Source organism: Mustelus asterias, chromosome 2, assembly GCF_964213995.1.
Source record: "Mustelus asterias chromosome 2, sMusAst1.hap1.1, whole genome shotgun sequence".
Lineage (NCBI taxonomy): Eukaryota > Metazoa > Chordata > Chondrichthyes > Carcharhiniformes > Triakidae > Mustelus > Mustelus asterias.
In genome coordinates this window covers 154,612,547-154,639,881 of record NC_135802.1, presented here as the reverse complement: position 1 = coordinate 154,639,881, position 27,335 = coordinate 154,612,547, and the positions used below count along the sequence as shown (strand labels likewise).

At 45.6% G+C, this 27,335-nt stretch overlaps 1 protein-coding gene and 1 long non-coding RNA gene across 2 annotated transcripts in view; one reads left to right on the top strand and one right to left on the bottom strand.

Moving 5' to 3' along the window:
- The window catches only part of LOC144479981 (uncharacterized), a 38,438-nt gene extending 26,465 nt beyond the window's left edge, over positions 1-11,973 (top strand). Inside the window, exons 6-7 of the mRNA XM_078199127.1 lie at positions 1,904-2,027; positions 7,359-11,973. Coding sequence (XP_078055253.1) covers positions 1,904-2,027; positions 7,359-7,596 — 362 coding nt within the window. The 3' untranslated portion in view covers positions 7,597-11,973. The remainder of the gene's footprint in view (positions 1-1,903; positions 2,028-7,358) is intronic.
- Positions 351-21,738, bottom strand: LOC144480007 (uncharacterized). Its single transcript, XR_013495599.1, has 3 exons — positions 21,641-21,738; positions 5,497-5,702; positions 351-2,548 (listed from the first exon to the last, which is right to left on the bottom strand). It is a non-coding gene; the product is annotated as an uncharacterized LOC144480007 (long non-coding RNA).
- Positions 21,739-27,335: the final 5,597 nt, after the last annotated feature.

The following is a 27,335-nucleotide window of genomic DNA, read 5'->3' as shown; positions in this document are numbered from 1 at the left end:
TCCCGGTGCCTGTTCGGGTACACAGAGAATTTAGAATGGCCAGTGCACCAAACCAGCACGTCTTTCTGACTGGGTGGAAACTGGAGCACTTGGAGGAAACCCACACGGACAGGGGAAGAACATACAGACTCTGCACAGTCACCCAAGCCGGGAATCGAACCCGGGTCCCTGGCGCTGTGAGGCCGCAGTGCCAACCACTGTGCCACCGTGTCACCCACAACAGAGGCTATGAGATATAGCAAGTTCGAGGGGATAGTCTTGAGTGAGGGTAGGATATGGAAGGAAAAGATGACAGAACAGGTGAGCAGTAAATTCAAAACAAGATGAAGTTTGAGTACTATTTCAGAAATATGATTGATGCATTTTTCTTTATTTTAGTTTTGCAATTTGAGAAATTTGCATTTAACAGGTCTTCATTTTATGTTTTAACTTTCCTACATAACTTCAGAAAGTAATGTTTTAGTTATAAGGTAAAGGTAAAGTCGCCATAGTCCCAGATCCCGGTAGGCTGTGACTGGTGATGATTTAACCTGAGGATCACCACACCTCAGGCAAAGGGCAAGGTCGAGAAGGTGGGGCCTTCGTGAATAACTTCAGCCGGTACGGGAATTGAACTCGGGTGTCACTTTGCATCACTAACCAGCTGTCCAGCCCACTGAGCTAAACCGACTCCCAATGTTTTACTTATAAAATGCCGTGGAAGATCAGTTGTTATGATAAAACATTTCCTTTAATTGAGGGAGCAATGAAGTATTTTTGAAAACATTATTTTTGGGAAGCACACAACTTATCTGCCCTCTTCCTCTTACATCATTTATTAGCTTCGTTGATGAATCTCTGTTTTTATTCATTCATGGGATCCAGGCGTCACGTTGTTACCCATTCCTGGTTGCTCTTGAGGCTTTAGAAGTTAGCCACCTTCTAGAAACACTGCAGTCTATGTAATGTTGGTACGTCCACGGTGCTGTTGTGGAGAGAGGTCCACTTTGACCCAGTGACATGGATTGATAATATATTTCCAAGTCATGATGATGTGTGAATTAGAGGGGCATTTGAAGGTGCTGATGTTCCCTTGCACCTGCTGCCTTTGTTTTTCTAGGTGGTTGAGGTTTTGGGCTTGGAAGGTGTATTCAAAGCAGCCTTGGTGAATTGCTGTGTTTCATATTTGGTGCATGCTGCAGCCACAGTGTGACAGTGGTGGAAGGACTAAATGTTTAAGATGGTGAATAGGTTATCAGTGAAGTGGGTTGTTTTGTCCTGGCAAAGAAACGAGGTCTCATGGCATCCAGACTCTGCAGAGTTTTGCTGTAATATTGACCTATTGCAGGAAAATGGTGGCCGGTTTCTTGAGTGTTGGGGCTGCCCTCAAGTTTTAAGAGTATCCCAATTTTGTTTCCATGAACATGATGCATCTCTTTCAGACAATGAAGATTACTGTGTGTGAGCTTTTGAGTTACTACATAGATAATTGCTGTGCATATTTTAGTCTGTCACCACTGAGTCTTTGCAGCACAGTGCATATTGAGATTCTGAATGTTTACTTCTCAGTTTTACATGTGGGGGAGGATAGGGATTGGGAAGGTACAATATGATGTGTTAATATAATGCTTGCACTGTGGTCAAGACTTGGGAAAGTGCAAAGGACAATAGCAATTGGAATCAGTAGTAAGGAAAATCAGGAGGCTGAGCTAGTACCACTTGTGTTAGAGACCCACTGAATGTCAAAGTTCTGCCTATCGTATTCTATGCAGTAAGTACTTGAAAACTTTTAGATTAAAATGGTTTGAAAATCTGTGTTCTAAAGGGAGGAGAAATGGAAATAATTGTTGAATTTTTGAGTTGAGTGGGTAGATCCGAATGAGGTTGCTTTATTTAGTATGTTATCTTTTTCTTGTCTCCAAAGGTGAGAAGCCCTTCAAGTGTACAATCTGCCAATATGCCTCCATTGATGCCAGCTCTCTAAGGCGGCATTCCCGCACACATTCTACCGAGAAGCCTTACAAATGCCAGATGTGCTCCTATAGTTGGTGAGTGGGTACACGATCCATTAATATCACATACCTGACCTTATTCACCTTTCCAATTCCATAGTCTAGGAACGCACACCTTCACCCAAGTAAGGGCCAACTAAATCACAGACTCTTGGAGAACATTTGTCGCTTTGTTGTAACTTTACATTTCTTTGTGGAGCTTTGGCTGAAACCAGAAACTCTGGACTGGCGTTTTTGCCAAGTTGGGATGGCTAAGGAACACTTTAAAAAATGGCGTGTTGGTCCCAATTCTAGGATTCCTGATCCCATTCCCATGATTTCCAATTTTCCAGAGTGCCTTTTAAAGAAGGAGGCAGGTTTGGGTCTAGTTAATTTGGGTAATGTAATGTTGCTGAAATCCGTACTTGTTGAGGGAGGCCAAGCTCTACGTCTTCACAGGAACGATCGCGGTTCTCGCTGGTGGGCTCTGCAGCAGCCTCCCCGAACTTGGTGAGGGCGGTTATCTCTTCCATCCTGTCCCCAGTCTGTGCTCACGCTCACTTGTATGTAGGTTTTGCCTGTATGGGGACAAAAGAAAGAGATGCTATCAGAGGGGATGGAGCAGAGCTTGGGCGAAATGCATGTCCTGTGTGTGTGGTGTTCCCTGCCCAGAAGGGACAGAAATTGGAGGTGGAGCAAGAAGACAGATAGGGTGGTAGCATTGTGAAAGTCTTGTTGAGAGGGAGTATTGATATGTGTCCCCGCTAATGAATGTGAGAGATCTGTGAAGAGAGTAGCCATTTAAATACCTGTGCCATGCTGAGAGTTTGATAGTGGATGAAGTTGAGAGAGGACTTAGCCTAGCAGAGCGGGTGAGATCATTCAGTTGCTCCCTGCACTAATGCTGCTTCATGGGCGAGTGACAGCTGCGTTGACCTCCTGGGCAATGGTCTTCCAGGCTGGGGAGGTGAGTTTGATGTGTTTCTTTGAGCCATCCCTGGGGTGGAGGATGTGCCAAATGAGGATCTCGAGTCTCGGGGCTGCCTTCTTCTGGAGGTTACTCACCTTTTCCCTCCGGGTTCTGTACATCCTACACAGTCTGGTGAAGACAGGTGGGCTGGCGAGAGTGACAGGAGTGTGCTGGACTGGTGTTTAAATACGGCAGCAGGTCCTTCGACTGGCCAGCTTAGGTCAGATGGACGAGTCAGCTGCCAGGTGACCTGGAGGGGACCTTGCCTGTGCATAATTAATGAGGTTCCGAGTGCAGAATCTGGCCTGGGATCCTGCTATTGTGGTCTGCAGGACAGACGCCCCTGGAGCCACCCGCCACTGTACTTAGTCTCAAAATGGGAGAATTCCATTCCAAGTGTTTCATTATTTTGCCAGGATGGGCTCCAAGTTGCTGTCAGTAAGTTTCTTTTCCATTGCAGGATTGTTTTAATAACCAAATAAAAATGCCGCTTTCTTTACCCTCCCTTCCAGTTTCAGCCCAAGTATATTTTCTTTCAGGGAATGACCTGTCTTTCTCTGCAAAAAAAGTAAAATCTTAAAGAAAATTAAAGTAAGCAGTTGCATGATTCTCATGAAAGCAGGAAGGAAATGGCAAAGAAACAGAAGGCCTCATGGCATCCAGACTCTGCGGGGCTTGTTACAGTGTTAAATGTTGCAGGGAAATGGTTAGATCAACAACACTTAGAAATGTTTTCCTGCAGTATAACTTGTATTTTTCTTTTTGAGAGTCTGTTTAATTTATGCATAAATACCAGCTGCATGGTTCAGTGTATTGTGTGGAGTGACATTGCCCCATGCAGAACAATGTTTAGACCCTGGCCTCTGACCGGTTAGCTAGCCGCAGTCAGGGTGCCAGCGGAGGAACTGCAGTCAGCATAATCTTAGAAAGAGGTTAGGAAACATTCATGGCGTATGTTTTGCTTTTCCCGTCATTTGACTTAATTGTCATGTCCAGGTATAATACCTGCCTACTGTCGACATTCCAAACAAAAAACCTCGGTCTAAAATTACAGTTCTCCATTTTGAAAGTTCATCTCCAATAACAGCTTATTTTAATTTCTGGGGGGATGAGCTTCAAAATTGTTTTAGAGAAAAAAAGCTTAATGGAAAATCACAGAACTGTAACAGCACCGAAAAGGCCATTCGGCCCAGCATGCCTGTGCTGGCTCTCCACAGGAGCAATTCACCTTGTGTCAGTTCCCCACCTTCTCCCTGTGACACTGCACATTCTTCCTTTTCAGATAAAAATCTAATTTTCTCTTGAATGCCTCGATTGAATCTGCCTCCAACACACTCTGAGGCAGCGCATTCCAGATCCTAAACACTCGTTTAGGAAAAGCTTCCCCTCCTGTTGCTGTTGCTTTTTTTGCCAGTTATTTTAAATCTGTGCTCTCATGCTCTTGATCCTTCCACCAATGGGAACATTTTTTTCCCTATCTACTCTGTCCAGACCTCTGATGATTTTGAATATCTCTAACAAATCTCCTCTCAACCTTCTCTTCTCCAAGGAAAGCAGTCCCAACTTCTTAAATCTATCTAAATAACAGAGATTCCTCACCTATGGAAGCATTCTTGTGAATCTTTTCTGCACTCTCTCTAAGCCTTCGCATCCTCCTCGGTCTTTTGGCTAAGATAAAGTGTAGTTTTGGTATCCTGCATTTGGTTGAAGTCATGAAGTTACTCTGAGGCTTCATTTGAAGCAATTTTTTAAAGCTGCATCTAGGTCTTTTGGCTAAGATGCAAATGAGATCAAGCCTTGGAGGAGGGGCAATGCCTGCTCCAATCAGCTTGGATCATGTAGATCAAGCCCAAGACAGGAAGTGGCTTGCCTGTCTTGTCAGCTTGGATCTGGAATGTCTCACTGGTTGAGACTTTGAATTGGACTTTGATTGGATATAGCTTAAAAAAAAAATTCTGTGCATCTATTAATAAAATCTAGGATGTGTAATTAACTGTACTCTCAACCGGTCCTGCCACCTTCAATGATTTATGTACAAATAAACTCACTTGCCACTTATCATTTGCCAGCACTAAGATTTATTTTCACATAAAGTTCAATGAGTTTTTTTTATTTTAAAACCGTTTCCCTAGCAAGTGGATTATTCTCCACTGGGGGAAGAAGCTGCAAATTGTAACCAGATATTCAAATAGCAAATGGGAAATTGAATTTTCACCCAACTGCAGAATTTTAATCTGATGCCTGCTATTGAGGTAGAGTTTTGCATTCTTTGGCCATCTCTTGTTTTCTTACTCTCCCCTTTGATTTGATTTATTATTGTCACATGTCCTGAGATACAGTGAAAAGTGTTGTTTCTTGTGCGCTATACAGACAAAGCATACCGTTCATAGAGAAGGAAACGAGAGAGTGCAGAATGTAGTGTTACAGTCATAGCTAGGGTGTAGAGAAAGATCAACTTTTAATATAAGGTAAGTCCATTCAAAGGTCTGATAGCCGCAGGGAAGAAGCTGTACTCTGATTTGAGTTGTACATTTAGCCTTTCTTTGTTTTACTCACTGTTTGCGTTGGTATCTGTTTGTAGTGCTCTTGAAGTCCTTTGTTTCTGATTCTCCTTTCCTCTCTCTCTCTTTGCCTTTCTATTGCTGTCACTGCTGCTCTCGTTCTCATTTTGTTTAAAAGGTACCCCCGATTCTCCTTTGCCACTTCTGGGAGGAGGGGGTGGCCTTTTATCTTCCGTACTCAAAGCAAGCAGTTCCGAAACACTAGCATAATGAGAGTTAATAAATGATTAATGTATTATAAAAGCAGCTCTTCATAAAACCGGATTTATATTGGGGAAACAACAGCAACAATGGAATGGGGCCATGTTGTTGCTTAGCAACCGCAGAATTTCCTCTTTTACTGTTACTTCTGAATCTACTCCAATGACTCTCCTGTGAGTTTTGCACATTGTTGATCATTGCCAGTTTCATGGACAGAATCTTGAATGGTGAGGGTGAATATTTTATAAGGTGTTTGAAATGCTATTGGGTGAACAATTCTGTCCTTGGGCCTCACCCAAATCAGTTCCCACAAAAACATTAAAGTTTTTAAAGTTTGTTTATTAGTGTCACAAGTAGGCTTACATTAACACTACAATGAAGTTACTGTGAAAATCCCCTAGTCGCCACACTCCGGCACCTGTTCAGGTACACTGAGGGAGAATTTAGCATGGCCAATGCACCTAACCAGCACGTCCTTTGGACTGTGGGAGGAAACCGGAACACCCGGAGAAACCCACGCAGACACGGGGAGAACACGCAAACTCCACGCAGACAGTGACCCAAGGCCGGAATTGAACCCGGATCCCTGGCATTGTGAGGCAGCAATGCTAACCACTGTGTCACCGTGCTGCCCGATTGGTCACATCTTAGAGTGAAAATGGTGGATACGGCAGTTTTTGAGGTTTTTAAAAATCTTATCTTCAAGATTACCTTTGACTTTTGTTACCATGGGGAGGGTGGGGGGAACCAAAGTTTGTGCAGGGAATTAAGATGAAAGATAAAAGTGGCTGATCAAATCAAAAGTAATTATGAAAATGATTGGAACATAAGAATTGGTGAGCATTATGAATCTAAGTCAGAGAGCGACCATTTAATGGATGGGAATTTTTCACAATGGAACTGTTTCCAGTTAACTCTGTGAAGTTTAGGTTTTGAAATGAGTTTGTTGAGTTTTCTTTCCGTTATATATTTTGCAGGTTATAGCTTCCCAAATGAGTTCAAAATGTTTATTTTCATAGTAGCAGATAGAAATGACTCCAAGCAACTCTCACTGTAACTACTGAGCCAGTAATATTAAGGAGTAGTTAATATTTCAGAATTTCTGTGCAAATAAAATATATATTTTGCCATTGAGGTGTTTCTGCTCGTCAGGAATGGTTAAATATAGCAATAAGACTGGTTGGGCTATAATGGCCTGTCACTATTTGAAGTTGTGACACTTTCTTCCCCATTGCGCATAGCTAACAGAGTGCGTAATGGAAGAAAATGGAACTTGTGAAAAGCCTATTCTTGATATCTGCAAAGCAGGCTACAATTTTCTAGCTGCTGTGGGCTGGCCATTCAGCCCACTCAGGCTCCTCTTGCATTGTCAGGCTGCACATTTCATTTCTGTGAATTTTAAAAGCCAGATTGCCAAAATCCCAATCGGAACTTTTAAAGAATTGGGCACGCACAGGCTTGATAGTGCACGGTTCTTTTTGTGCTGCCATGGAGCTTTGGAATGTATCCTGCAATGTCAATGGGGAAGATTACAGGGTCCAGGCAAAATTGAATTGCTTCAGTCCAAAGTGCCCCTGCATAATCTACATTGCACAATGCAATGATTCATTGAATTCATGCATTTAATTGGTTTTGATTTTTTTCCCGGCTTTGCAGCATTCAGAAGAAGAGTCTGGACCTTCATGTACGCAGGCACCACACGGGTGAGACGTTTGGGTGTCACTTATGTGTCTACTCCTCTCCCGACAAGCAGCTTTTGCAAAAACATCTGAAGAAGCACCAGAAGGAGATGGAAGAATCTTTACGGAGCATTCAAACAACTTCTGGAGCGGAACCGTTCACAACAGAGTGTTTTGTGGGAGCCCCTGACACACTGCAAACTGGCAAATCGTAAGAAGCTGTGAGATTGCACATCTGCAAGCTGGAGATTTTATTTTTTAAGCAGGTCTGCTGGGCCAGCTGTGATTATCTCTGTACTGGAGAAGCTGGCAGCAGTGACTGCACTCACTGATGGTTTGGAGTACGTTCCAAGATTGTCAGCATTCTGAAAGAAGCTTTGGTATGTCAAAGTTAGAATGTGCCACTGAACTGTGAGAAAGTTAACTGTACAAGCCCTTATGTGTATAGAAAAATAGCCTCTCTGTTTTCCAGCCACTTGGACCTTTCACAATCGAGCATGCTCAACTCCCGTGTTACCCCCTGCTTATTTATTTTTCGAGGAAGAGTTTAAGTGATGGGATTAGTTTAATATGGACTGCATTTGCAGTTAAGGCCATGCAGAGAAATGAAATACTTACAAACCAGAGAATGAAGAAGTCTTTCATCAAAAATGCTTCTAATATATTGTTATTAAACAGTGTTCCCTAAGGGTAACACATGCTTCTAAAAGAAAAGAGATGGGTAGAAGTAGATTTGGCTTTTCCTGCAGCTTTTCTGCTGTGTTTAGTTCCTGTCATGAATTCTAATGGTCCAACTGTTACTTTGAGTTTCCACTATTGCATCATTCAGAGCTCTGGACTATTTCCATCACCACACAGCCCACAACTGTATATCTACTAGCTTGCAGCCAAATTGCTTTGTGCCTTTTGTATTGTTTCCAAAATTCTCAACAAATGCAATGAAGCTACTAATTAAAAATAGACCAATACAGACACTTGAGGTTGCAAAGCAGTAGACAACGAGGCAACATGAATGCAATTTTTCCTGAAGGAACAGCAGCCTGGGAATTATGTTTGGTAATGTTACTCAGGCATTGGTTTGATGCTGTCAGTCTTGAATCTGCGGTAGCCCAATGGTTAAATCCTCAACCAAATTTGGTAAAACTGATATCTGGTCATTAATCTTGCAGCTGTTTCTATGTTTGGCTGCTGTATTTCCCTATATAACAACTGTGGCTACATTTCAAGAGTGCCTCAATGTCTGTGCGGGGCACTTTGGAGCTAACTGCAGTTGTGAAAGTTGCTATACAAATGCAAGCTCTTGCTCTTTCTCTGCTATTTAACCTTGGCACAAGCCCAGATAAAATAAATGCATTAGCACCTATGTTAATAGCATACGCCTATTAATAGCATCAAAAGTAACTTCTAATATCTCTATTCTGTAAGAAAAATACATACTTTTATAATATGACATATGATCATTATATGGATTAGCATCAATGTCATAATGGCAGTGTCCTTTAACTTTGTTGGAATAGTGAGCATACAGATGAAGTATAGGCTGCAAGCAGACACAAAATTTTACTGAAAGTGTGTTGAAATATTTGAGCTTAATATGAAACCAGGGTCAGTGTTGCCAAAGAGGAACAACCTGTAGCACAGTTGATCATTAATGCTTTCATTTGCAATCCAGAGAAACAGACAGTGACATAGTAACAGAAGAAATGTGGCAGTCGGGACCTGTGGAGTTGCAGATCAGGCTGTGAATTGGTATTTGTGCTGAGTTCTGATGCTTCAACTCAGGCAGAGAAATGTAAAACTCCAATGCCTAATGGTACAGAGGAGTCATTAACTCTCAACGTGGCCATGAGAACAGCTCTACGGAACCAGTGCATTTCCCCATGGCCTTTTAAATTGTTTTGGAAATGTTTCATGAGTTTGCGTAGGTTTGTTCTGTCGAAGCCTGGCTTTCAGCAGTTCTGTAAGACTGTATTTAGTATTCTGAAGGGATGTTACATTTGCATACTAATTTGCTGATTGCAACATTTTTTTTGGAATACAAAAAAGACTCAACACCACGACACCCTCCCCCCCCCCCCCCCCCCCCCCGCCCCCACCAGCCCAGTGCCCATGAATTTGGAGTTGGCCAGCACCCAGTTTCTTTGTTGTTTCTGATTTCTGAAACCACTCGAGTCTCTTGCCTTATTGTAGTTCTCTCTGCCCTAGATGCGCGGTTGACAGCAATAAGAATGCAAAGGTATGGCGGTCTCTACATGACTGACATTTCTTGGGTCACCAAGTCTTATCACCAGAGCCTCTGTCAATGACCTTCCGAACGTGCTGAACCGCCTTAATATGCTGTTCCCCCGTGACCTTTCTGATCTCTGTGGCCAGATACCGCATCAGGCAGTGAATTCAACCTTCAGCCATCTGGGGAACCGAAAATCAGTTTCCCTCAGTCAGCCTCCAGCTGCTGAAATAACTCAGCACATAGGAGGGCTAGAACCAGCTTTTTAGGTTAATGTCACACCGTGTAGTGTATTTATCCACTGAGGCATTGGTAAAATCATACATATCTGGAATATATTTCATCCAAAGATGGGGGAAAAATATCTGCAGTGACCTTTAAAATATTTAGGATCTTTCAAAATATCTTCTCTCTGCATTAAATGCTTTCTATCAAATTTTGAGCTTACTGGCTAAATACATCGCTTGACATGATACTAAGCTAGAGTAATATGAAGGTCCCACACACAGGACATAGCCTCAGCTGAACAGCTTGATCTCAGCTGCGATGGCGGCGTATTTTGTTCCTGTGACCAAGATTGACTACCCCGAATTCATAGAATTCCTACAGTGCAGAAAAGGCCATTCAGCTCTTCGGGTCTGCACCAACTCTCTGACAGAGCACCTTACACAGGCCCTCTTTCCCGCCCTATCCCCCTAACACCACACCTTTCCCATGGCTAATCCATCTAACCTAAGGGTCAATTTAGCATGGCCAATCCACCTAACCTGCACATCTTTGGATTGTGGGAGGAAACCGGTGCACCCTGAGGGAACACACGTAGACACTGGGGAAGACAAGCAAACTCCACACAGACAGTGACCCAAGCCGGGTCCCTGGTGCAGTGAGGCAGCAGTGCTGCATGCAGTCTTGCTTCTATAATTGGTTATTTTCTGTTGAATGGGACATTAGGAGACTAACAGGTTGATCTGGCCAGCAATCTGTGAAAATGGTTTCTATCGATCAATAAAGTGGGTTCCAGAAATCTCAGATAGCACAATATTTCTTTCTGATATATGTATTATTATACTGTAGCCCTCTATGACAGAACATTATTGAACCATTCCTTCTGTATGTGCAAAAATGTGCAATGAAACTAGAGCAAGTTTGGCAGCATTTCTCATTTCAGCCAAACAAGGCGACTTTTATCAGGAGAGACAAAGTAAAATCCAAATTAGGCAGTTTTAATTTGTCTTCCTCATTTACACAAGTTGCCGTATTGTTTAAACAGCACAGAGAAGCCTCAGTGTGAATTATACTGATGCTTGATTGTGTACAGAAGCAATATTGACTCTGGGTGGAATGTAATCCGACTCTTGATAATTAACCATGTTTGAGAAAATGGGCTCTGGAGTTTACAGTGAAAATGGGAAGTAGGAAGGATGTGGCGTTTGTGAATTAGCGCCAGAAGAAGCTGCTGGAGGAATCACTGGGAGCTACTGGAACAGAGAGAGGGTGAAAATAAAAGGATGCAGGAAGCTTCAGACTGCCGTGACATTCAAAACCCTTTTGTAAAGCGTGCCGGAATTTTGCCTTAACTGTAAAGTGCTTTTAGCAATTTTCAAGAGTACATACATAAATAATTATATCTTTCTAATACTTCTTGAGTCAAGTTTATTGTCTGCATTGATATGTTTGCTGGATTTTTTCAGAGTTTTTGTCTTTAACCGTTTTCTGTTCAATTGTACATTTTGCTATTTAGTCAGATTATGGAAACTATTTCTCCCCAATTTTAGTCATGTTCCACCAAAAACAGTTCTCCGAAGTACATCATCCACTTCACCATATACCCTTTACAAACCTATTTATTGCATTGCAAGCGTATCAAGTATTGCAGAGTTGCCAGTAAAACCCAGCTCCCAACAATGTTTGTTTAATTTCACAAATAGTGGCATACACCCTAGGGAAAGCCTGTATTCAGGGTACAATCTCTCAGTCAGCTGCTTACCTCTGTCTGGGATCCTGATGTAAAGAAACAAAATGCACAGGCACCACTTCCAATGAGAAGCTTCATTGGTATTTTCTCTTACTGCCTGGAATCATACACTGTCGATTGAAGGATTTCGGACAACAGGACGAGGCAGTGGTTGGAAAATGGATATAAATTGTATTTCCCTCTCTTTAGTTTTTTCATTTAAGTAATTGTGTCTAAATAAAAATTACTTCACATCTGATCTGCATGATTATTTTCACAATAATATCTGTGATCCCCTGAGCAGATTGTTGTATACACAGGCTTAGGGTGTGACACCCAAAAACTCAGCGGCTTTTAATAGGCCGCTGCTCATAATTTAAAAAGAGACATTTATTTTTGAAGTCCTGATGCCATTAAAGAAAGGATGCCATTAATAAGAAGTGGGGCAGGCCTGATTCTCTCGGCCATGTGGCTCTGAAGGTGCTGTTCCGGGAGGTGTCATAAGGAAGGCCTTTCTCTCTGGTTGGAATTGTGGACTTGATTCTTCGCGAAGGAGATCTGTTTGAAACGCTGTGTTGGAGATAGAGGAGCAAACCTCTTAAATTTGTGGATTGAGAGTGCAGTTCTGGAAGAAATTTTCCTGACTCAAAAGATAGTTAACGGTGAGAGTACCCATGTTTATATATAATATACAGTCTTACAATGATTGCCAACAAGGGTACGCCATTCAGCCCCTTGAACCTTTTTCCCAATTCACTTTGATCATAGTAAGAAGTCTCACAGCACCAGGTTAAAGTCCAATAGGTTTATTTGGAATCACGAGCTTTTGGAGCACTGCTCCTTCATCAGGTGAGTGGTGAGTTAGGTTCACAAACACAGCATATATAGACAAAGACTCAATTGCAAGATAATGGTTGGAATGCGAGTCTTTACAGGTAATCAAGTCTTTACAGGTACAGACAATGTGAGTGGAGAGAGGGATAATCACAGGTTTAAAGAGGTGTGAACTGTCTCAAGCCAGGACAGTTAGTAGGATTTTGCAAGCCCAGGCCAAATGGTGGGGGTTATATGTAGTGTGACATGAACCCAAGATCCCGGTTGAGGCACCAACACGGATGCCATCATCACACGAGAGCACTGTGTCTTTAACCTGTGATTATCCCTCTCTCCACTCGCATTGTCTGCACCTGTAAAGATTTGATTACCTGTAAAGACTCGCATTCCAACCATTATCTTGCAATTGAGTTTGTGTCTATATATGCCCTGTTTGTGAACCCAATTCTCCACTCACCTGATGAAGGAACAGCATTCCGAAAGCTCGTGATACCAAATAAACCTGTTGGACTTTAACCTGGTGTTGTGAGACTTCTTACTGTGCCTACCCCAATCCAACGCCGGCATCTCTACATCATGGCTACCACTGATCATGGTTGTACTTCACCTCCATTTACCTGCCTTTGATCCCATACTCTTTACTAAACTGACCTACCAACCCATCGTAAAAAATTCAATTGCCTCTGTCTCCACAGCGTTTTAAAGAGAGATTTAGAGATTCCAGTTACCCTTTGTGGGGAAAAAAGTGTTTCCCTGATTTCATTTCTAATTTTAAGATTGTACTCCCTTGTTCTAGATTTCAAATTGTTTCTGATGCTTCTCCTGTAGGAAAAACAATTAGATCATCCCTCAATCTTTCAAACCCAAGGAAAACAAGCCAAGTTTCTGCAATCCTTCCTCATAATTTAGCCCTTTACGTCTCACCATCATTCTGGGTAAATCTGTACTGCACCTCTTGCAAGCCAATGTGTTCTTCCTGTGGTTTGGTGCCCAATGGGATGTTACCAACTCTCTGAAGCTTCACTTCCTCACTTTATTTTCCAACTAATTTGACATAAAAGGCCAATATTCCATGAGCCTTTCTTTTGGTCATTTTTGCACCTGTGCATCAGCTTTTAGTGATCTAGACACGTGGGCACCTAAATCCCCTTAGTCCTTCATAGATTCTAATTTATCGCCATTAACAATCCTGGTTTAAAAAGGAGTGTAGGAGAGCTAGCCAGGAAAAGCACTAAGAAGATCTAAAAATGTGGTTCCAACTGGTGATGCTACCACACAGGACTCATTGCTTTCCCGTTGTTATTGAAGATGGCTGTTCCCTGCGTGCGTACACTAATCTGTTGTGCGTTCTAACCTGGTGCGTTGCAAACCTGTATGGCTCTCCACCGTGCCAGCAAGAATGTATTGTCTGATTTTTTTTTTAGGACTGCCCTGTCTTTGCAGCTTGCCTTTTTGTCCTTAGTTACCTGTATTTTGTGTTCTTCAAATAAAGTAAAAGCCATACTTCAGATTGCCTCCCAGATGGTTCTGTCTTGTACTTATAGTGAACATGCCTCATTTCCTGAGGTGCACCTTCAAGAAATCTTTGAACTTTAACCTCTGCCTACCTTGCAGGCGATATTCAAGTTGTGAATAAGTGACTGTCTCGGGGATTTTATCATCAGTCATTCTCCATATCCACTCCAACTAAGTTGTGCTTTGGTGATGAGTGCTTCAATTCCGGACCTTGCTGCTCTTCGAAGTGCCTGTGGCTGAGTTTACAGCTAGCTTGGACACCAAACCGTTGGAGTCTTCCTCGCCCGGTTTCAAAATGTTTGAGACAGCAATCATTTTCTGTGTAGGTCCCTGTGAGGATGAGGGCGGTGTCCGATAACAGGGAAATGCAGAAATCAGCTGAGGTGATGAAGATTTCATTCCGGGCTTAGCTAATCTCAGCAACTCCAGTCAAAGGTGTCAGAAACTGGGTGGGTTCAGGCAGCTGATGTGTTGCCATCAGTTACAGGGCCAGGTTATTCAGCACAAAGAATCACTAGACCAGGTTCATCCTGTCACTCATCATCGTGCTCGCTGGATCCAGAGGGGAATCACAGCCAGTAAGTGCTGCATTTGGAAGACATGCACATTATACTTTTATACAGGCACAAGACTGACATAGAAGACATAGAATCATAGAATCCCTACAGTGCAGAAGGAGGCCATTCAGCCCATTGAAAGTGCATTGATCACAATCCCAGCCAGGCCCTATTCCTGCAACCCCACATATTTGCCCTGCTAATCCCCCTGACACTAGGGTTAATTTAACGTAGCCAATCAACCTAACCCACACATCTTTGGACTGGCTGCAGTCCCAGTCCCAGGACATTAATGGGACAGTGCATTGGTCTATCTTTTTGCACAAATCTAGATATTACTGCTGTGCTCTGGACAAAGTGGCCCAAATCTGTCACTGCTAGATGTATTGGCGCACTGTTGATTGATAATTTAATGCATTACTTGAAAGGATCTGGTAGGAAAGAAGGTGATAAATGCAGCCACCTTAAAAAGCACTGACTGAGCTATTCCTATCATGATGCTTGTCTGTACGTCCACCATGTATGATTTTGACTATAGGCTGGAATTTATAGAGTTCCTTGCCACCCCTGACTGAAAAAGCAGTTGGGAGTGTGGTGAACCATCGTTGGTTCACCACTGGGGTTGTTATTGTTGTTGTTATGGGGGTTGTACTATGTTGTTGGGATAGGGTGTTTACCTGTCCCAAGTGTTATCATGGCACACTCCAGTGGGGTCCCGCCTCCGGTGGCAGGGTATAAGACCCCCTGCTCCGGCAGGACCCCTTCAGTCTGAACGGGTGAATTTGTGTTAGTAGTTTCATTGTTAATGTATTAAAGCCTTCAGTTCTAAAGCCTTGTTTCCGGGTGCTCATTGAGGTGCATCAATTTAATACATTAACTGAGAATATGGAACAGATCCTAAAACCGGATCGTCTGACACTGGACCCACGTGCAGTCGGTGCAGCTAACACGTTCGAACATTGGTGGAAGTGCTTCGAGGACTACCTGGCAGCCTCGGTAGCTATCACTACAGACACTGATAGACTCCAGGTCCTCCACGCAAGGGTAAGCGACACGATTTACCTAGCCATTCGTGCAGCTTCCACTTACCAGGGTGCCGTCGAGCTCCTAAAGAATAGGTACATTACGCCACCCAACGAGATTCACGCTCGTTATCTCCTCGCTACACGACGTCGGCAGTCGGGCGAGACCATAGAAGACTACGCCAATGAACTCCTGCAGCTTGCCAGGGGTTGTGACTGTAAGGATGTCTCCGCCGAGCAGTACATGCAAGACCTCGCCCGAGACGCGTTCGTAGCAGGGGTAGGGTCCTCGTACATCAGACTTAAATTATTAGAAAAGGGGAAACTCAACTTGACCCAGGCAATGGGGATGGCCGTGAGGTTGGAGGCGGCGTCGAAGAGCTTGGCGCTGTACCCCGAGGACCACGTGCAGTCAACGTGGTTGGAGCAAGCTCTGCTCCCTCCTCGCCTCGCGAACCCGCGCTCCCAGATCGATTCGACGACGGCGGCAGCTCCAGGGGGCCAGCGATGCTATTTTTGCGGTGGGGCTAAGCATCCACGGCAGCAGTGTCCGGCAAGAACGGCAATCTGCAGCCAGTGCGGTAAAAAAGGCCACTACAGCAAAGTCTGCAGGTCCAAACGTAAAAACGGCAGTGCAGCTTGTAACCCTCCAGAACGGAGACAATCTCCTTCGGCGTCGCAGTACCCACGAGGTCCGACCACGTGCGATCTCAGGACGGCGCCATCGTGGCAAACAGAGGAGGAGGAGGAAGACCACCAGGAGTCGCTGCGCTTGGAGCCCTCGGCCACATGCGATTCATGGGGGCGGCCATCATGGTCCACGACGACTAGGAGCGACCAGCAGGGGTCCTCAGCATCCACATCGGCAGCATGCAGCAGCGACCAGCAGGGGTCCTCAGCATCCACATCGGCAGCATGCAGTGACGCCCAGGGGCCAACGGTGGCGTCGATCTCTCTGGATCAGACCAGGCATTTCAGACTGGAACATTCTATGATGGAGGTAAAGGTTAGTGGCAGAACTGTAAATTGTCTGTTTGACAGTGGGAGCACCGAAAGTTTCATACACCCTGAAACTGCTAAAAGGTGTGGACTCCGGGTTCTCCCTGCCAAGCAGACCATTTCCATGGCATCACAGTCCCGGTCTGTACCGATCCAAGGACAATGTATGGTAACTCTTGAGGTACAGGGCACAATTTACGAGCAATACAGGCTCCTTGTGTTACCTCACCTTTGCGCGCCAATTCTCCTCGGACTAAATTTTATGGTCCACATGAAGAGTGTGATCCTACAGTACGGTGGGCCACTCCCTTCACTGGCCGTAGGGAGCCAGCCGCAGCCTCCAAATTGCCCAAAACGCCCCGCGTGCAATCTATCCACCCTGAAGATCACGACACCATCCCTTTTTAAAAATCTGGTACCTGGCTGCAAGCCCATCGCTACTAAAAGTAGGCGTTACAGCGCTGAGGACCGGATCTTTATTAGATCTGAGGTTCAGCGGCTCCTCAAGGAAGGGATCATACAGGCCAGTGCTAGTCCGTGGAGAGCGCAGGTCGTGGTAGTCAAAAGCGGGAACAAACCTCGGATGGTCATCGACTATAGTCAGACCATTAATAGATACACGCAGCTGGATGCGTATCCTCTCCCGCGCATTTCTGATATGGTCAATCAGATTGCGCAGTACCGAGTGTTTTCTACCATAGACCTTAAGTCCGCCTACCATCAACTCCCCATCCGCCCAGAGGACCGACAATATACGGCTTTTGAGGCGGATGGTCGTCTATACCAATTCCTCAGGGTTCCATTTGGTGTCACCAATGGGGTCTCGGTCTTCCAGCGTGCTATGGACCGAATGGTGGACCAGAACGGGTTGCGGGCTACCTTCCCGTACCTGGATAACGTCACCATCTGCGGCCATGACCAGCAGGACCACGACACGAATCTCCAACACTTTCTACGCACTGCATCTCGCCTGAATCTGACCTATAACAGGGAGAAGTGCGTATTCCGTACGCGTAGGTTAGCCATCCTCGGATACGTGGTGGAAAACGGGGTCATTGGCCCTGATCCAGACCGTATGCGCCCACTCACTGAACTTCCCTTGCCCGCTAGCACGAAAGCACTGAGGAGATGCCTCGGGTTCTTTTCGTATTATGCACAGTGGGTCCCCAACTACGCGGACAAAGCTCGTCCGCTCATTAAGTCCACGACCTTCCCACTTACGCCGGAGGCCCAATTGGCCTTCAAGGTTTTGAAAAGCGACATCTCGAAAGCCACGATGCACGCGGTGGATGAATCCATCCCTTTCCAGGTGGAGAGTGATGCATCGGACTTCGCCCTAGCCGCCACACTAAACCAGGCAGGCAGGCCCGTCGCGTTTTTTTCCCGCACCCTTCAAGGCCCAGAGATTCGGCACTCAGCGGTGGAAAAGGAGGCTCAGGCCATTGTGGAGGCAGTCAGACACTGGCGCCATTACCTGGCAGGTAAGCGGTTCACCCTGATCACGGATCAACGATCCGTGGCGTTTATGTTCAGTAACACGCAGAGGGGCAAGATCAAGAACGATAAGATCTTGCGGTGGAGAATTGAGCTCTCCACCTATAATTACGATATTATGTATCGTCCAGGGAAGCTCAATGAGCCCTCGGATGCCCTCTCGCGCGGAACATGCGCCATCATGCAGGAGGACCGCTTGAAGGCTCTCCACAATGATCTGTGTCATCCTGGAGTCACCAGACTCTACCACTTCATAAAAGCCCGCAACCTACCCTACTCGGTGGAGGAGGTCAGGTCAGTTACTAGAAGTTGTCGGATTTGCGCAGAATGCAAACCACACTTTTATCGACCAGACCGGGCACATTTGGTCAAGGCCACTCGCCCTTTTGAGAGGCTGAGTGTAGATTTTAAGGGCCCCCTTCCCTCAACGGATCGGAATGTCTATTTTCTTAACATAATAGACGAATTTTCCCGGTTTCCGTTTGTTTTCCCCTGTGCGGACACGTCGACTGCCACCGTCATCAAGGCATTCAGTGAGCTTTTTACCCTGTTCGGGTACCCCTGCTATATTCATAGCGACAGGGGCTCGTCGTTCATGAGCAACGACTTGAGGCAATTCCTGCTCTCATTCGGGATTGCCTCTAGTAGAACCACGAGCTACAACCCGAGGGGTAACGGACAGGTGGAAAGGGAGAATGCTACAGTCTGTAAGGCTGTCCTACTGGCACTGAAATCCAAGGGCCTTCCAGTCTCCCGGTGGCAGGAGGTCCTTCCAACTGCGCTCCATTCTATCCGCTCCCTCCTGTGTACGGCAACCAATGCTACTCCCCACGAGAGGATGTTCTCATTCCCTCGGAAGTCGTCCTCGGGGACCTCATTGCCAGCCTGGTTGACGTACCCAGGACCCGTCCTTCTGCGGCGCCATGTGAGGGCTCGCAAGTCCGACCCCTTGGTCGAACCGGTCCAACTCCTCCACGCCAACCCTCAGTATGCCTATGTGGCATATCCTGACGGACGAGAGGACACTGTCTCCATTAGAGACCTGGCACCCGCAGGGGACGTAGCAACTCCTGTCGCTCCTATTCCCCCAGTCACAGATCCACTACTCCTCATTACTTCCCCAGACGTGGCGCGGTCAGCACCGGGACCAGTGCATAACACTTTTACTCCCATGTACAGCTTGCCTGAGACTCGGAGATCGGCGCCACCATCATCACCACCACCACCACCACCAAACGTTCCAGGATCCCCTACACCATCGCCTCATCAGGGCCGGCCGGCCCGGGAGTCTTTGAGGGGACAGCCAGATGTTGCTTTGAGAGAGCCACCGCAAGCACCTGCTCCGGTTTCGCAACCGGTGTTGAGAAGATCGCAGCGTCGGTGTGGTCCTCCAGACCGTCTGGACTTGTGAATCCTGTTATTTTTTTTGTCATTGTCTGTTTTCATCCACCCCGCCACCTTTGGTTCCTAAAGGAGGGGTGAATGTGGTGAACCATCGTTGGTTCACCACTGGGGTTGTTATTGTTGTTGTTATGGGGGTTGTACTATGTTGTTGGGATAGGGTGTTTACCTGTCCCAAGTGTTATCATGGCACACTCCAGTGGGGTCCCGCCTCCGGTGGCAGGGTATAAGACCCCCTGCTCCGGCAGGACCCCTTCAGTCTGAACGGGTGAATTTGTGTTAGTAGTTTCATTGTTAATGTATTAAAGCCTTCAGTTCTAAAGCCTTGTTTCTGGGTGCTCATTGAGGTGCATCAGGGAGTCTACCCACGAAACAGTTGGCTGACCCGCAGCTATTTTATGTCCGCCAGGAGTTGGCTTTGGATGAGATTCCTCTCCCTATCTGGGAAAAAGTCCAGACTTAGAGATTTGCCAGCCATTCGGAATAGCCAGCAGTCTCCTAGTACTAACAGTGCCACTTCTGAGCAGTGGCCACTACTGGGACTGCAGCCAATTCCTGGAAAAGAGAAGGTGATGGAGTTGGACTTGAAGTAAGTCCAGGGTATTGGTGGGCCAGCCTGGCGTGATCCAGTGAAGGCCTTGAGGGGATGGAGGGACTTGTTTGAGACACCAGGGTGGGAGGGTAAAAGGTGGGGTGAATCATCCTGGGGGTTTGGAGGTGGGGGGGGGACTGGATGGTATCTCTGTTGTCCATCTGGATCCCCAAAGGTGGTATCACCCCCTTACCCAACACCAGCCCACTCAATAAATGTTGCCTGGCCACTCGCTTGGTGTTGGCCTCTCCATGATGCTGATTTAAAAAAGCAGTGAGGGTAGGATTAGGTGCTTAAGTGCCCATTAATCAGCCATGTTAAAGCCTCAGTAAGCCCAAGGGTGGGTGGGCTGTCTGATTCCTCCGCCAATACTTGTAAAATGGGAAATAGTTCGGGGGTAGTTGGCAGGATTTCTGAGTCCCCCAATCCTCTCCCCACACACCGTGGTGCACTAAAGTAGACTTTTGTCCGTTTCCATAGCTAGTAATTCCTGGAAAGGTCACTCGCCAGGGGCTTAAAGCTGACCAGGAGTGTCTCCCAACCATTGGCATATTGGAAAGATTTGCAAGTTGACACTCAACCTGTTTGACCACATTATGAACGCACCTTCCTTAGCTATCAAGTCCTGGGATGGGAATCATACAGTGCAGAAGAGGCCCTCTGGCTCATTGAGTCTACACAGGCATGTGAGAAACACCTGACCTCCCAGCTAATCCCATTTATCAGCACTTGGCCCATAGCCTTGAATGTTATGACTTGCCAAATGCTCAGCCAGGTACTTTTTTAAGGATGTGAGGCAACCCGCCTCTACCACCCTCCCAGGCAGTGCATTCCAGACCGTCACCAGCCTCCGGGTAGAAGTTTTTCCTCACATCCTCCATGAACCTTCTGCCCCTCACCTTGAACCTATGTTTTCTTGTGATTGACCCTTCAACTAAGGGGAACAGCTGCTCCTTATCCACCCTGTCCATGTTCCTGATAATCTTGTACACCTCGATCAGGTCGCCCCTCAGTCTTCTCTGCTCCAGTAAAAACAACCCAAGCCTACCCAACCTCTCTTCATAACTTAAATGTTCCATCCCAGGCAGCATCCTGGTGAATCTTCTCTGCACCCCCTCCAGTGCAATCACATCCTTCCTATAATGTGGCAACCAGAACTGCACACAGTACTCCAGCTGTGGCCTTACCAAAGTTCTATACAACTCCATCATGACTTCCCTGCTTTTGTAATCTATGCCTCGATTGATAAAGGCAAGTGTCCCATATGCCTTTTTCACCACTCTACTAACACGCCCTTCTGCTTTCAGAGATCTATGGATAAACAAGCCAAGGTCCGTTTGTTCCCCAGAACTTTCTAGTGTCATGCCGTTCATTGAATACTTCCTTGTCAAATTACTCCTTTCAAAGGGCTCGAACCCGGAGCTTCTGGCTCAGAGGCAGGGACACTCACCACTGCACCACAAGACCTCCTGTAAACCACGTACTGTAACAAAGCAAAGTTTTACTGTCGGTAAGATATGCTGCGAAAGAACTGAAGGCTATTCAAAACCACGCTTGGTGGTAGTGGGATCTGAACATTAAAATGAAAGTAATGTGTACATTGAATTAGTATGATTTTCAAAAGTTTAATTAGGGAGGGTCATATAAAAGGGGCAATCACCCACCGCACTTAAATCACAGCCTGGCCACAGAATGACGCTCCGTACACACCAGCCATCAAACAGGCCTAAGGCTGACTAGCCCAGCGCTCTCCGACTGACACAGAGACACACAGTTGCATAATCATTCCCATAATACATATAAAAGTAATTGCCTGTAAAAATTTCAGTTCATGGCCATTATGACACTGGGGAGGTGTCCGTTCACAGCGCTCCTCGGAAAAGAAATGTAAAAGATTTACAATTTTTGCACACACTCAACAGGGTCAGCAGAAGAATGTTTAGTGTTTGATCTGAAAATACGTTTTACCTCATCAGAAAGAGAGAGGAAGTGCTGTGTGCAGAATGTGTTGCTGTCTGTGTTGCTGTTGCTGACAGGGCAGTTGTGGTTTCTGTTGTAATTCCATGTTATTGCAGTTATGTTGTCTGTCACATGCCCAGTTCCAGAAAACTATCTCGGCTTCTGTAGCAAGAATAAAATCCATTCGTGTTTCCCTCTCACAGAAACAGCTTAGGCTTTGGTGGAGTATATTTGCAATTTTACCATCCAGGATGGCCTGATTAGAACAGAGGGAGAGAAACTGGCTGGGGAAATGTCCTCTGTGTGTAATGAAGCTTTATTTGTTTTAACTTTCTGCTGCTTCTCCTGAACATAACAATAGGTGTAGGTGATTTGGCCCCTTGAGTCTGCTCCACCATTCGATATAAACCTTCTATCTCAACTCCATTTTCCCACCCGCCCTCCATTTGCCAAAAGATTAAAGTTCTATCAATCTCAGTCTTCAATATATTCAACGGTGGAATTCCAAAGATTCACAACTATCAGAATGAAGAAATCCTCAGGATTTGAAGCCAATCGTTTATGACTGAGATGAAGAGAGACTTCTTCATTCTGATAGTTGTGTTCATTCCCCAGCCTGAAGGCACAACCTCTCAGTGTCTATTCTGTCAAGTTCCTTCAGAATCGTTTTGTTTCAATGAGATCACTTCATTCTTCTGAAGTCCAGAGAATATAGACACAGACAGATGTTGCTTGAGGAACCTTCACAAAACTTCCTCTTCATAATTTTACTTTGTCAGTCAGGGTGAGTGGACTATGTACTGTAGGGACCATCACAGTCACACCTGACCCCTTTCCTAATTCACCATTCATGGGCACATGCCTCCAGTATGGATGACTCATTAATGAGTTGGAGTACAAATGCTGCTTGGTTCCTCCTTTTTTCTCTAAGTTGAGAACGCTGAGACTCTTTACAAATTAATTCAGCTTGCCTGAGGAATGGAGACGATGCAAGCTATAGTGCTGCTTTCGATATGTCTTCCTTCTTCCTCTCCCAGCATGGTTTCCACTGCGCCTGATCTGTATTTCATACACTTCGCCCTGACCCCTTCCACCCCCCCTCACATACACAGAAACACTTTCACAGCGACTTCCCTGGGGAACTCGACTGCACACAATTCAGAGGGGAATTCTGCTGCACACGGTATTCTAACCTCTTCAAGGGGTCATTGACCTGAAATGTGGGGTGGGATTTTCCAGCCGCGCTCGCCCCAAAGCCGGAAAATCCCCTAGAGGTCAACGGACCTTTTCATGGTCCGTATCCCGCCCACAACAATTCCCGTGGCGGGCGGGACAGGAAAATTCCACCTGTTGACTCTGCTTCTCTCTCCCCAGATGCTGCCTTTCCTGCTGAATGTTACCAGGATTTTATGTTTCAGTTTTCCAGCATCCATAGCATTTGCTTTTGAAACTTTGCCGCTCTGTATAAGATACAGTGGGCGGGATTTTATGGCCTTGCTCGCGCGAAACCGGAAATCCCCGCCCGAGGTCAATGGACATTTCCATTGTCCGCCCCTCGCCCGCTCCGATTCCATGGCGGGGGGCGGAGTCTTCGGAGGCAGAAGTCCCTTCACCAAAATCCCTTTATTTACAAACTCTAACAGCAGCACAGAGTGCTCGCAGTCAGCAGTCTTCCTCCAGGGGTGTCAGAGGAACTGACACTCCCAGTTAAGTACAAGCACAGGGGTGTCAGAGGAACTGACACTCCCAGTTAAGTACAAGCACAGGGGTGTCAGAGGGACTGACACTCCTTGATTAGCCCATCAATTGGATCCAAAGGAGTTCATACTCCAATAAGTCAACCTCAAAGGCCTGATTGAAGTCATTACATATAACACATGATACAATTTGTCCACATTTGTTGGTATTGGGGTTTTTTGGGGAGGGGGGAGTGATGGGGTAATCGAAGGTGAACATTAAGTGGCAGACAATTACAGTAGTTTGTTATGTAATCATTCAGTTAAAACACAGTAAAGGTACTTGAGGATTGATTCTGGTCCGCGTTGTTCAATTATTTTACATTGTGCTTCCAGGAGAAGTCTAATAAATATCAGCTTGGCCTGATTGGCTTAAATCATCCTTCTCTGACTTTGATGCAATGGAATCCACAAGCCCTGCTCCTTTCAGCCCATTTTTTATCAATCAGATTTCACGCTGATTTTGCCAAAGTGGATGTGTCGCGTTAGCATTGCGATTTATGTTTTGTTCGTATATCACATTTCCTTCCTTTGCTCCCGTCTAAACATTGTTTTGATTAGTATGGAGCTTAAAATAAAAATAAGAAACAAAATGACTGGTGAAAAAAACAGCAGAGTGAGAACTCAACAATAGGATTACACAGCGTACAGAATCATAGAATCCCAACAGTGCAGGAGGAGGCCATTCGGCCCATCAAGTCTGCACTGAACACAATCCCACTTAGACCCTAATCCTGTAACCCCCTTTGGAGTTTGTGCATTCTCCCCGTGTCTGCGTGGGTTTCCTCCGGGTGCTCCGGTTTCCTCCCACAGTCCAAAGATGTGCGGATTAGGTTGATTAGCCATGCTAAATTGATCCTAGTGTCGGGCAGATTAGCAGGGTAAATATGTGGGGTTATGGAAATAGGGCCTGGGTGTGATTGTGATCGGTACAGACTCGATGGGCCGAATGGCCTCCTTTTACACTGTAGGGATTCTATGATTCTATATTTACCCTGCTAATTCCCCTGACACTAGGGTTAATTTAGCATGACCAATCAATCTAACCCACACATCTTTGGACTGTCCGCCACAGAAACAGGCCCTTTGGCCCAACCAGTCAAAGTCAGTGTTTCTGCTCCATTTGAGCCCATCTGTCCTCATCTAAATCTACCAAAATAACCCTCTGTTCCTCCTTCCTTCTTCTGTTTTTCTAGCTTCTCCTTAACTGCATTTACTTCAACCACTCACTGTGGTCGCGAGTTCCACATTCTCACCACTCTCTGAGTAAAGAAGTTTCTTCTCAATTCCCTATTTGATCTTTTGATGCCTATATTGTATTGATGACCCCTGGTTAGGCTATTCTCCATAAGAGAAAACATTGTCTCTGTATCCACTGCATCAGGACCTTTCATAATTTTGAAGACCTCTATTAGGTCAACCTTCCAAGAGAAATCCTTTCCTGATTTGTATACCCAGGCATTTCTGCGATCATCCTTGTAAACTTCTGCACTCTATCCAGTGCCCCTATCAAGCGGCACAGTGGTTAGCACTGCTGCCTCACAGCGCCAGCGACCTGGATTTGATTCCTGGCTTGGGTCACTGTCTGCGTGGAGTTTGCACATTCTCCCCGTGTCTGCGTGGGTTTCCTCCGGGTGTTCCGGTTTCCTCCTGCAGTCCGAAAGACGTGCTGGTTAGGTGGATTGGCCATGCTAAATTCTCCCTCAGCGTATCCGAACAGGCGCCGGAGTGTGGCAACTAGGGGATTTTCACAGTAATTGCATTGCAATGTTAAAGTAAGACTACTTGTGACACTAATAAATAAACCTTAAAACTTTAAACTATATCTTTTGTATAATAAAGTCGCCATAGACCCACGTGGCCAAAAGCTGCTCCCCCTTTGAGGGGGAGAGCTGACTGGTGGTGATTTAACCTGAGAATCACCACATCTCAGGCATGGGGTAAGGTTGAGGAGATGGGCCTCATTGAATAACCTCTGATGACCAGAAGTACAAACATTACACGGTGTGGTCTAACCAAGGTTTGATACAAGTATAGTGTAACTTCCTTACTTCTCAATTTTATCCTTCTAGAAATAAAATCTATTGCTTGGTTAGCCATTTTAATGACCTTGTTGACCTAGCATGCAATCTTCAGTGATTGTTATATTTGCCCTCCTTTTGTTTTGTTACCCCACCTAGGCTTGTATCCTTCAAACAATAAGAAACCTCCCTCTTCTTGCTCCCAAAATGTATTTATACTAGCAAAAAATTGAAAGACCTGAGTCTTTCAAAACTTTAAAAATAAACTTTTAAAAGTTTATTTATTAGTGTCACAAGTAGGCTTGCATTAACACTGCAATTAAGTTACTGTGAAAATCCCCTAGTCGCCACCTGTTCGGGGACACTGAGGATGAATTTAGCATGGCCAATGCACCTAACCAGTACGTCTTTCGGACTGTGGGAGGAAACCAGAGCACCCGGAGGAAACCCACGCAGACACAGGGAGAACGTGCAGACTCTGCACAGACAGTGACCCAAGCTGGGAATCGAACCCGGGTCCCTGGCGCTATGAGCTGAGGCGGGCACTCTGCTCTGTTGCTGCCTCCCTGCTCTTTCTCTTGGCTAGCCCTTTGTACAGAACTGTGTCTGCTGTGTCTTGCAATGCTGAGTGCAGTCTGTTTGCCCCCATCGTCCAGTAAAGGGGAAAGACGATAATGTAGTGGTAATCATAGAATCCTAGAATCATAGAATCCTACAGTGCAGGAGGAGGCCATTCGGCCCATCGAACCTGCACCGGCAACAGTCCCACCCAGGCCCTATTCTTATAACCCCATGTAGCTACTCTGCTAATCCCCCTGACACTAAGGGGCAATTTAGCATGGCCAATCCACCTAACCTGCACGTCTTTGGACTGTGGGAGGAAACTGGAGCGCCCGGAGGAAACCCACGCAGACACGGGGAGAATGTGCAGACTCCACACAGACAGTGACCCAAGCCGGGAATCGAACCTGGCACTGTGAGGCAGCAGTGCTAATCACTGTGCCACTCTGCCATCCAAAATGTTACTGGATTAGCTATCCAGCAGATCCAGCTGGGCCAGTGTCAGGCACAGGTTCGAATCCCACGATGGCAACAGGTGGAATTTAAATTCAGTTCATAAATCTGCAGTTGAAAACTAGCCTCTGTTATGATGAGTATAAATTGTTACAAGAATCTATTTGGTTCACTAATGCCATTTAGGGAAGGAAATCAGCCATCCTCACATGTGAGTTGGGATCCAGAGCAATATAGTTGATTCTTTATTGCTGTCTGAAGCAAGCCGCTCAACTCAAGGACTATTAGCAACAGATGCTGGTCTTGTCAGCCACACCCACATCCAGGGAAAGAATAAAGAAAATACAAATATTGAGAGGTCAACAGAAGCTGGGCTGTGTGAAACGAGGTGCTTGGGTAAGCGGTACGTGCTTTGGGAGTGTTTTTAAGCATTCATTTTTTCAACAAGCAATTTATTTTTCTAAACGAGACCTCTCCTGAACTTGTACAATTCTCCAGCAGAGACCAAGGAACCCGCGTCTCAAATATAAGTGTTGCGTTTCAGGGCCTCACTCCAAAGGTGTGCAGGTTAGGTGGATTGGTCATGCTAAATTGCCCCTTAGTGTCCCAAGATGTGTAGGTTAGGGGGT